Here is a 12,462-nt window from a genome sequence, read left to right on the forward strand (position 1 = left end):
TAGATCATAGAAAGTTGAGTAAAAAGATACCTTGTTATCTGTGATCCGATGCCTTATTCCAGAGAATCCATGTTTTTATTATATGGAAATGAGCTTAAGATCTATGGGTTTGGCATAGATCTCCCTGAGAATCTGACTGCAGAGCTTATTTTAAATAAAATCTGGTGTTACCAGTGTTGGACATGTAATGACTGACAGTCTGCTCTCATAATCACACACAGCTCTTCAACTAACACAGTAGAGGAAAAGTGTATTTTATATTACACATTTGTATGGCAGGTGTCCTCTCATAGAGCTTTAGCTTCCATCTCACAGGAAGCCAGTGTGTGTGTGTGGGGGGGGGGAGGGGGCAGGACTGCAATGTGTTTGCAATGACACAAGGTTCAACTCTCCTGTACTATGTTGGTTATAACCAGGCACAGCTCTGCAGCAGAGTTGCCAGCACTATGAGAGGACAAGTATTGCTGCAAATGTTTGTAATGAGACAAAGTTTACGTCTGCTGTGCTTTGTTAGTTCTGAGCTCACTGCAGAGCTATGTGTGATTATGAGAGCATGGTTTCAGTCATTACATGTCTCACACTAGTAATGCCACATTTAATTTAAAATTAGCCCTGGAGGCAGATTCTCAGCGAGATCTGTATCCAGCCCATAGGATCTTATCTGCTCATTTAGATATAAGAAAACATTAATTTCCCTGTAATAAGACATCAGATAGCAGATATCTGGAAATCATTTTATTCAACTTCCTATGACCCGCATGCCCATACAGAAGGCATAGGAGGATTGATTCTACTGATAGATTATCATTAAAGGGAAGTAATATAATCTTAGGCTTATTTATTATGTTATTTATTTTAAAGCTTTTTTTCTGCCCACTTTTTTGTAAAAAAAAGGAATGGATTGTAGGCGGAAATACTTTTCTAGAATTTAGAAGCTCTTTTTTCTGCTTTTTTGTGTGACATATTAACATGTAATACTGTTAAGTTTTACTACAATGTATCTTGCCCATACAGAACAAGAAGTTGATCCCTTCAATAACTGCTGCTTGTACTCTGGCTCCTCACACCTATGTTCCTTGTACCGGGAAAGAAGACCTTATGATTACTGCTTTGGATATGTTCCGCCGCGTTTTGGTAAGCTTTACTAGCGACAACTACCTGTGATGGAGCTATTTAGTTAAACTTTTTTGAAAGGATAAGTTGAACACATAATTTATTTTTTAGGTTGGCTATTTGGTGATCCCCACGTCAATACACTAGATGGAGTAAAATACACTTTCAATGGCTTGGGAGAGTTCATTTTGACCAATGTTAAAGATGAGAATGACACAGTAATTTTCAGACTGCAGGGCAGGACTGCTCGGGCTAGCAATGGGACACATGAAACACAGGCAACCAACTTTGTAGGACTGGCTGCAATAATTCAAGATGAGACAACGGTAAAGATGACTAAACTAAGCATTTACAATCATTGTATTACCCTACACCAATGTACGCATGATTTATAAGTGTGCATTTCTGGTTGATGCTGATTGTATCTTTTTTGTAATTGGTCTTTTTGTATAGATTGAGTGGATGCTCCAGGGGAGCAATTCAACCATTGTGAAGCTCAATGGCACAGAATTCACATTACCAGGTAACTTAACTTTTCACATTATGAATTATATAAATAAAGTTAAACTACTAAAAGATTTTCCTACTTTTTTTATAAAAAGAAAAAAAACTATATTCTTATTGAAGTATATATATTAAAAACATATTTTGACATGATTAAAACATGGTTCAATATATTTGTTTGCTGATAGCAGATAAAGTTTGATCTCTTGCTATTGTAAATCTTTAAAATCAAGATTTAGAGTAAAAATAAAAAATACTAATTTGGGTGCCAAATCACATAAAACAGTTGCATAGTTTACAATTTGCCATGGAATTCCTGCGGATAGGGAATTAATAAATCTTACTTTGATTCTTTCAAGACAACTCTACCTATGTAAGCAAAATCACACTGGAGAAGACAAGCAAAGACGAAATACAAGCCTCCTTCGATGGTGGGATCTCAATCACAGTTTCTGCTAATGAGGGAGCTTTGAGTTTTGTAACAATGTTAGATACTATCTATAAAAACAAAACTGAAGGCCTTCTGGGTAAGATACTTTTTGCTAGATCTTTAATTACTACAGTGTATTACATGACATTGTGTAGCCTTATAATCTGCAGTCTATCAGTCACTGTAATATAATAATAATGATTCGTGAACATTGAAATAAAAACTATATGTGTGAGAAATATGATGAATTTACCAGTTATCTCAAATCTAGCATTCATTTTTGTATTTAATATCATTGGTGTAAATGTTTTTCCAGGAATCTTCAATGATGATAAGACAGATGATCTGATGGCTGCTAATGGAACCAAACTGGAATTTAATGGTGTGAAACTTCCGAATGATTCCCTGATATTTGAGATTGGAGTGACATGTAAGTGGTCATTGGTTTCTACTTTGTCATTTTAGATTCATCATGTTCCTTAAACAGGTTTTATAGCCTTTGTTTTTACCTAGATCTATTATTCAAGAAGAATAAGTGAGCTTTTTAATTTTCATGTTTTAAAATAAGACCTTCATAGTATTGTATATTGCAGAAAAAGGATGTCTTTGTTGGGAAAATAAAATATAAACATTGTGGCCTTTTTATAAATTACTATGTTTCACAGGGAAAACACCCCCTTCGGACAGTATCTTCATCTACAATGAAACAGCTGGGGAATCCTGGGACACTTACAACAATAACACATTTGTGCCGCTGTTTTACGATGAGCTGCTTTTGATGACTGGCAGTGAAATCATCAAGAAAGCAAATGAGACATGTCAAGGAAATGATGAGTGCATCTTTGATATCTTGAGTACTGGAAATGAAGCTTTAGGACAGGCCACACTTGACAGTGAGAACTCAGCTAATGAACAAAGCAGCATAATGAGTAAGAAATATCCATTATCCTTTTCTGTGTTGTTTTCACACTTTCTCAGTAATTTGAAATATTGTTGGTCTTTTTTTCCATAACTATCATCAGTGACAGGTAGAACTTGCCAATCTTTCTAATCTTTCTTATCAAGACATTTCATATTCAACTATTATGGTCTAAATTAGAGCTGGGCAATATGCAGTCCGCGGGTCATATCCAGCCCCCTGGCTGTCCTGAGACAGTCGAAGAGCCAAAAACAATGGCCCATGGGCTGCAACATGCCCTCTGCCACCACCTCTGCTGTGCAGAGAGTCAGTGCACCAGAGAGTGGAACAGAGTGCTAGGGGAATGAGAGTGAGGTGCTTATGTGTTGTTGTTTTTTTCATATGTGTATGACATGTTTGCATGTTTATATCAGGCTGTGTGGTGGCTCACACTGAATATAGGAGGCTATGTGGGGGCTCATACTGTATTTACGGGACTACGTGGGGGCTCACACTGTATATAGGATGGGAAGCTATATAGGGGCTTATACTGTATTTAGAGGCTTATACTATATATAAGGTCTCATACTGTATATAAGTGGCAATGTGGGGGCTCAGACTCTATTTAGGTATATTTAGTGGGTTATGTCAGGGATCATACTGTATATAGGAGATATGTGATAGCTCATACTGTATATAAGATGAGATGTGGGGCTCATACTGTATATAGGTGGCTATGTGGGGGCTAAAACTGTATTTACGGGGCTATATGAGGGCTAATAGTGTATATAGGAGGCTGTGTGATGGCTCACACTGTATATATGAAGACTATGCAGGTGCTCACACTGTATATAGGGAAGCTATGTGGTGGCACCAACTGTATATAGTGAGGTTATGTGGTGGCTCATACTTTCTATAGGGTACTATGTGGGGGCTCATACTGTATATAGGAGCAATGTGGGAGCTTATACTGTATATAGGGGCTATGTGAGTACTCATATTGTATATAGAGGTGCTCTATGGGGCTCACATTGTATATAGAGAGGCTATGTAATGGCTCAAACTGTATATAGGGGTAATATGGGGGCCCACACTGTATAAAAGAGTCTATGTGGGGGCTAATACGGTATATTAAGAGGCTATGTTGAGGTTCATACTGTATATAGAGAGGCTATGTAGAGGCTCATACTGTATGTAGGGGGCTGTGTGGGGGCTCACATTGTATATAGCAGGCCATGTTGGGGCTCATGCTGTATTTAGAGGGCTATGTGGGGGCTCACAAAGTATATAAGAGGCTATGTGTGGGGGCTCATACTGTATATAGGGGCTATATATTGGCTCATACTGTATTTAGGAGGCTATGTGAGGGTTCATACTGTATATAGGGAATATGTGAGGGCTGATACTGTATATAGGAGGCTATGTGGAGGCTCATACTGTATGTAGGAGGCTATGTGGGGGCTCAAACTCTATATAGGAGGCAATGTGGGTGCTCATACTTTATATAGGGGGTAATGTGATGTCTCATATTGTACATAGAGAGGCTATGTGGGGGCTCACACTGTATATACAGAGGCTGTGTGGGGGCTTATACTGTATATAGAGAGGCTATGTTGGGGTTTTTCACTGTATATAGGGGGTCATACAGTATATAGGGGATGTCATACAGTATGGGGTCATATAGTGTATAGGGGATGTCAGCATATTAAATTCTGCTCAATATTAAGTGATATAATTATTATTAACATAAAATGATAATAATTAATATGTTAATAGTAATATTGAGTAGATTTAATTTCAGCCTATTGGTTTGGCCCTCCACAACAGTCACGGTCTTTCATGCGGTAGAGAAATTTAATTGCCTACCCCTGGTCTAAATATACAAAGTATGAACAAATTGCAATCCAAATCTATACATATAGTTAGAAAGATCTGACTAAACTGAACAACTTCTCTCTACAGATAACTTTCCACCTATTGTTACCGGACCCACCACCATTTCGACAAAGCTTTTTGAGCCAATAACCATTACCTACACAGCCACTGATGAGAATAATGACATTGTGATCTTCTCTCTGGAGACAGATTCCACTGACATCAATATAACAGGTGAATATATGTCAAGCAGCCCTGATGGTTATGTTTTACAGTGTATATGTTACTGATATAGCAATTACTGATATTATATTCAGCTTAACAAATTTCTATGAGCCAATCACATCACTAAGATATAAAGCATATTCCTCCCATATCCTACAACATGAGTAATTTAGTTTTCTTGACAATGTCCTTCACAATTTTCTTTTCTCTGTGCAGATGATGGAGTTTTGGTTTGGTATCCCACCAGTTCAACACCTGTTAACGCCACTATAGTAGCCAATGATTCCAAAGTCGCTACTGATGTGGTTCTAACTCTGGTGCTTTGCAACTGTACTAACGATGGCGGATGTCTCTATGACAGTGCCACCAGCCTAGGAAATGAAACCACAACCTTCAAGGTAAACTGTCTTACTGATTAACATTAACATATTTTACAACACTAGTATATATTTAATGATATGTGTAGTTTACACAATTTGCATTATCTATTTATATTGCAATGCAGGTTGCCGGATGTAATTGTTCGGCTGCATGGACAGGAATGTACTGTGAAAATGATTTTGATGCTTGTGCAGAAAACAAATGTTACATTAATGACACTTGTCGAGATGCAAAAGCACCCGATGAAGGATATACTTGCGGTCTTTGTCCTGAACATTTGACTGGAGATGGAGAAACCTGTACAGGTGATTAAAAATTTTAGCACACTGCATAAACATAAACATAAAGGTTTTTTAATTCTCTTGGAATGGAAAACTGTTTAAATGGGTTCTCCAAGAATGTAATAAAATGGCACCATCACGTTATTGAAGTTGCAGCCTCTCCTAGCAACGTGCCTGTTTTTCAACTGACAGAAGACCTGTATCTTAAAGAGGTTGTCCACTACTTTTACATTTATGACCTATCCTTAGGATAAGTCATCAATTTCTAATCGGCTGGGGACCGACACCCGGCATCCCCGCTGATCAGCTGTTATTAGTGTCGGCAGTGTCCGGAAGTACTCAATTACCGAGATACTCCAACTACTTGTAGTGGCCGTGGCTTGGTACTGCACACCCGTCTCCTATTCCGTCTGGCAGCCGCTGACACCGATAATAGCTGATCGACGGGGGTGACATGTGTTGGACCCCGGCCGATCAGACATTGATGACCTATCCTACAGATAGGTCATCAATGTAAAAGTAGTGAACAACCTCTTTAAGCACACATACTCTCGGAGAAGAGTGTGGCAGGAAAATAAATACATTTTCTCTTTTTGCTGACTTAGAACAGAGAACTGAGGCTGGAGAAAAAGATTAGTCAGCCGATTTATTTCTTCTGATGTCACAGCCCTTCTTTTCAGCTCAGGCAGATGTTTTTATTCAGGCTGCAGCCCTTTCTGACATGTGACTAGGATGAGCTGCTGTTTGAATTATGTGTTGGAATCTATGAACTTTTTTAAGCTTCCTTCTCAAAGACCACCTCTATGTGAACACAATCTCCCAACTAGACCACTTACCTGTGACGCTAGTCACTACTCACAGATAAGCCGAGAGACTGGGTAGTCAAGAGGGCCAATGTGAAAAGCCAATTGAGTACATCATAGAAAGAGGGGTGAGATAAAGGCATAGTCAGGAGCAGTCCGAGGTCAATATTCCAAGAAGGTAGTGGATCACAACAAAAGGGCAAACCAAAGAAATGGTCAAGAAAAATCCTAAGTCGGGTAGCAAAGATCAGAATACCAGACAAAGAGCAAAGTGCAAGTACACACCTCATGAGCAAAGCTGCAATTGGCCACAAAGGCATAGAGCTTTTTAAATAGCCAGATGATTACTCTGGACAAGAGACACATGGTCACTCCAGACAATGACAACTCAACACGCTTCAGCATCCGATTGGATGGCTGAGCTCTCAATCACCATACTGACATCTCAGCATGCCCCATTCTTAGATTGGGCAGCAGAACTGTCATTCTCTGTGTCCAGACACACTGATAGGAGGAATCGTGACATTACGAATTCAATTTTGTCTATATTTATTTAAAAGGTTGGCCACTTTCTCTTGTTAGTACTAGTGTTGAGCATTCCGATACTGAAATATCGGGTATCGGCCGATATTCACTGTATCGGAATTCCGATACTTAATTCCGATACTTTTATAATATCGAATACCGGAATCGGAAGTTCCCATAATGCCTGCGCTCTGCAGTGTCTCTGAAGGATGACAAGCTGGATGGCAGCGCTCAGCTGCGATCCAGCTTGTCATCAGAATGCCATCCCAGCGTGGGAGAATTCTCCTGATTGTTTAAAAGCCGGCGCGCGGTAAAAAGCCGCCGGCTTTTAAACAATCACGCAGCCCCATACTGCTTCCCCGCAGCCTCCCACCCCGATCCTCCGCTCCCCTCGCCACCTCCCATCCCGATCGTAAATTAGGACCGGGCGGGGAGCGCAGCACCAAGGAGCGAAGGACCCGGGCGGGGAAGCCGGCAGTGAAAAGACTTCACCGCCGGCTTTCCCGTTCTGTGCTGCGCTTTCCCGCCGGTTATTTCAAATGAACAGCTGAGGTATCAGGTGATGCCGATCAGCTGTTCATTTGAAGTAGCCGCGGTGCCCTCAGAGGGTTCATGTGAGTTCATGCTTGACTGCATGAACTCACATCAACTTTCCCACGGCCGCACAGGTCAGCCTCACCTCCCGGACCCGTCATGATTAGTGTGTGCGGGGTGTGTGTGTGCGGGGTGTGTGTGCGGGGTGTGTGTGCGGGTGTGTGTGCGGGGTGTGTGTGTGCGGGTGTGTGTGCGGGGTGTGTGTGCGGGTGTGTGTGCGGGGTGTGTGTGTGTGTGCGGGGTGTGTGTGCGGGTGTGTGTGCGGGCAGACATAGGCCGATGTGACACTACTACTCCCATCGGCCTATGTCTGTCCCCCGTCCACTCCTGCCAGCAGGATCAGCTCGATGGGAGCAGTAGTTCCCATCAGCCTGATCCTGCTATTTAAATTGCCCTACTGTGTCCCCAATAAATGTTAAATACATGTCATTGGTGGCCAGTGGTTACCTAAAAGAAATTAGTTCATACATTACCTGTCCCCGCCGATCGCCACCTAAAATAAAGTAAAAAATAAAAAACTACACCTATACTCACCAAGACACCTAATTCCCCGAAGCCATCGATCTCCTGTAATAAAATATAAAATAATAAACCACAACCTTATCCTTACCCCTCCGTAGTAGTCCACGAGTGTCCCACGAAGATCTCCAGTTCAGAGCAGCCACATAGAATGTGACCGCTCTGAACCGCTGCCGCCGCTAGAATGACGGGGCCGTAAGGGTTCACCGGAGTTCAGGCAGCGCTGCTCCGGTTAGCTCCTTTACGGCACTGCTGTATCGTGAGAAATTCCCACGGTACAGCACTGCCGTAAAGGAGGTCTCCGGAGCTGCGCTGCCTGAATGCACTCCGGTGACCTCAGTCAGTGGCTCCCGCTGCCGGGAGCGGACGTGTTCCCGGCAGCGTGAGCTTACAGCAGCCATGCACAGCTGTCACCATCTCCAGATGTGACAGCTGTGCATGGGAGATCAGCGCAGGAACGTGGACAGGTAACTATTTTTTTTTTAGTAAACTAAGAATTAAATAAAATGGTGTTTTATTTCAAATAAATTATTTTTTTCTGGGTGTAGTGTGTTTTTTCTTTTTAACACTTTGTAGGTTAGTAATGGGGGTGTCATATAGACGGCCATCATTACTAACCTGGGCTTCATGGCAGCTGGCGCTGACATGAACCCCACCACTATTACCCCCTGCCACCGCACCAGGGCAGCGTGGAAGAGCGAGGCTAAGTGCCAGAATTGGCGCATCCTATGGATGCGCCATTTCTGGGGCGGCTGACGGCTGGTGTTTCTAGCCTGGGAGGGGGCCAATATTCATGGCACCCTTCCTGAGCTATTAATATCAGCCCCCAGCTGTCTGCCTAGCCTTTGCTAGCTATTAAAATAGAGGGGACCCCACGTCATTTTTTTTTGGGGGGTCCCCCATTTTAATAGCTAGTAAAGGCTAGGTATTCAGCTGGGGGCTGATATTAGTAGCCTGGGAAGCTCCGTGGGTTTTACCCCCTTCCCAGGCTTCAAACATCTGCCCCAGCCGTCTGCTTAACCTCCGCTAGAGACTAAAATTATGGGGGATCCCACGCCATTTTTTTTTTAAATAAATCCTTTATTTTAACACTAAATGACATTTGAGGAGTTAATAAAGATGCAGTCCCTAAATTATTATTTATTTTTTAATAAATTTTTCCCAAAACTTTTGACGTGGGCTTCGCCATATTTTTGTATGCCAGCCAGGTACAGCATCCAGCTTCTATGAACGCGCCATTTTCCGGGGCGGCCGCGGACTGCAATTTTCAGCGGGGGGGGGGGGGAGGGCAAAAAGCTTGGGCCTCCCTGCGCTGCAGATTCCATCCCCCAGCTGCCTAGTTGTACCTGGCTGGACACAAAAATAGGGAGAAGCTCCACGTTTTTTTTTTTTTAATTATTTCATGAAATTCATGGAATAATTAAGAAAAAAAGGGCTTCCCTATATTGTTGTGTCCGGCTAGGTACAAATAGGCAGCTGGTGGTTGGGGGCAGCCCGTTCCTGCCTGCTGTACCTGGCTGGACACAAATATAGTGTGAAGCCCCACGTCAATTTTTTTTTAATTATTTCAGGAAATTCATGAAATAATTAAAAAAAAATTATGTGGGGCTTCGCCCTATAATTGTGTCCAGCCAGGTACAGCAGGCAGGAACGGGCTGCCCCCAACCACCAGCTGCCTATTTGTACCTAGCCGGACACAACAATATAGGGAAGCCCTTTTTTTCTTAATTATTTCATGAATTTCATGAAATAATTAAAAAAAAAAAATACGTGAAGCTTCTCCCTATTTTTGTGTCCAGCCAGGTACAACTAGGCAGCTGGGGGATGGAATCTGCAGCGCAGGGAGGCCCAAGCTTTCTGCCCCCCCCCCTCCCCCCGCTGAAAATTGCAGTGCGCAGCCACCCCGGAAAATGGCGCGTTCATAGAAGCTGGATGCTGTACCTGGCTGGCATACAAAAATATGGCGAAGCCCACGTCAAAAGTTTTGGGAAAAATTAATTAAAAAATAAATAATAATTTAGGGACTGCATCTTTATTAACTCCTCAAATGTCATTTAGTGTTAAAATAAAGGACTTATTTTAAAAAAAATTGACGTGGGGCTTCGCCCTATATTTGTGTCCAGCCAGGTACAGCAGGCAGGAACAGGCTGCCCCCAACCACCAGCTGCCTATTTGTACCTGGCCGGACACAACAATATAGGGAAGCCCTTTTTTAAAAAAATTATTTAATGAAATAATTAAAAAAAAATTGACGTGGGGCTTCGCACTATATTTGTGTCCAGCCAGGTACAGCAGGCAGGAATGGGCTGCCCCCAACCACCAGCTGCCTATTTGTACCTGGTTGGACACAACAATATAGGGAAGCCCTTTTTTTCTTAATTATTCCATGAATTTCATGAAATAATTTTAAAAAAAAATGCGTGGGGCTTCGCCCTATTTTTGTGCCCAGCCAGATACAACTAGGCAGCTGGGGGCTGGAATCCGCAGCGCAGGGAGACCCAAGCTTTCTGGGCCACCCCCGCTGCAAATTGCAGTCCGCAGCCGCCCCAGAAAATGGCGCGTTCATAGAAGCGCCATCTTCTGGCGCTGTACCCAACTCATCCAGGGCCCTGGTGCGGTGGCTCACTGGGTAATAAAGGGGTTAAGGCCAGCTTGGCATTATCAGCTGGCCCTAAGCCCAAAATTCATGGGGTCACGCCAATATTAGACATGACCACCATGAATTTCTAGTAAAGTATTTAAAAAAACACAACACCCAGAAAAAAGTCCTTTAATTGAAATAAACACACAATTCTTTATTGTTCTAAATTAAACCATACTTACCACCACGCCCATTCCAGCTGAAGCCAACGATCTCCTGCAATAAAAGTAAAATAATAAAGCAACCTCATCCTTACCTTTCCATGGCTCCCACGACAGCTTCAGCTCTGCTACATCGAGATGACAGGCTGGACCGCAGCAGAACGCTGCCATCCATCCTGTCATCCCGCAGACACTGAGAAGCGCAGGCATACTTCCACTCCTCAGTGTCTGGCTGTGACGGCATCCAGATGAGCCGAGGTCATGTCCAATGAACTCCGCTCACTTCATGTACGTCACTGACAGCGTGGGAAAATTCTCCTGCACTCAGCACTTCAGCGTGAGAATTTTCCCACGCTGTCAGTGACGTGCATGAGGTGAGCTGAGTTCATTGGACATGAACTCGGCTCATCTGGATGACGTCACAGAGAGACACTGAGGAGCGCAAGCATGCCTGCGCTTCTCAGTGTCTGCGGGATGACAGGCTGGATGGCAGCTTTCTGCTGCGGTCCAGCCTGTCATCTCGATGTAGCAGAGCTGGAGCTGTCCTGGGAACCATCGAAAGGTAAGGATGAGGTTGCTTTATTATTTTTCTTTTATTGCAGGAGATCGTTGGCTTCAGCTGGAATGGGCGTGATGGTAAGTATGGTTTAATTTAGAACAATAAAGAATTGTGTCTTTATTTCAATTAAAGGACTTTACTCTGGGTGTTTGTGTTTTCTTTTAACTTTGACTATGGGGTTAGTAATGGGGGTGTCTTATAGACGCCTCTCCATTACTAACCTGGGCTTGATGTCAGCTGGCATTATAAGCTGACATCAACCCCAACCCTATTACCCCCTGCCACCGCACCAGGGCAGCGTGGAAGAGCGAGGCTAAGTGCCAGAATTGGCGCATCCTATGGATGCGCCATTTCTGGGGCGGCTGACGGCTGGTGTTTCTAGCCTGGGAGGGGGCCAATATTCATGGCACCCTTCCTGGGCTATTAATATCAGCCCCCAGCTGTCTGCCTAGCCTGTGCTAGCTATTAAATTAGGGGGGACCCCACGTCATTTTTTTGGGGGGGTCCCCCATTTTAATAGCTAGTAAAGGCTAGGTATTCAGCTGGGGGCTGATATTAGTAGCCTGGGAAGCTCCGTGGGTATTACCCCCTTCCCAGGCTTCAAACATTTGCCCCAGCTGTCTGCTTAACCTCCGCTAGAGCCTAAAATTAAGGGGAACCCCACGCCAATTTTTTTTTAAATAAATCCTTTATTTTAACACTAAATGACAAGTACAGTAATCAACACTGTCACTGTACTTCATATATATGTGACTGACATGTTTCTATCTATCTAATCTATGTGTGATTCTCTATTCCTTCTATTCTAAATTGTCGGGTACAGATGCTGAATTGCCGGCCGGCTTTCTTAAAGAGACGGTGCATGAAAACACTATTATTTTTTTAAATAAATCCTTTACACTAAATGACAAGTTCTGTAAGCAACACTGTCACTGTACTTCTTATATATGTGA

At 42.9% G+C, this 12,462-nt stretch overlaps 1 protein-coding gene across 1 annotated transcript in view; it reads left to right on the top strand.

Moving 5' to 3' along the window:
* LOC141258548 (uncharacterized) overlaps positions 1-12,462 on the top strand; it is a 395,228-nt gene that overhangs the window by 113,448 nt on the left and 269,318 nt on the right. The window contains 9 exon segments of the mRNA XM_073673526.1: positions 1,015-1,134; positions 1,225-1,439; positions 1,567-1,636; positions 1,977-2,144; positions 2,364-2,477; positions 2,713-2,976; positions 4,908-5,054; positions 5,262-5,443; positions 5,551-5,731. Of these exon segments, the coding sequence (XP_073529627.1) occupies positions 1,015-1,134; positions 1,225-1,439; positions 1,567-1,636; positions 1,977-2,144; positions 2,364-2,477; positions 2,713-2,976; positions 4,908-5,054; positions 5,262-5,443; positions 5,551-5,731 (1,461 nt within the window).

This window comes from Phyllobates terribilis, unplaced genomic scaffold (assembly GCF_046119375.1).
Source record: "Phyllobates terribilis strain yellow unplaced genomic scaffold, ASM4611937v1 Scaffold_3__8_contigs__length_932513732, whole genome shotgun sequence".
In the NCBI taxonomy this organism is placed as follows: domain Eukaryota; kingdom Metazoa; phylum Chordata; class Amphibia; order Anura; family Dendrobatidae; genus Phyllobates; species Phyllobates terribilis.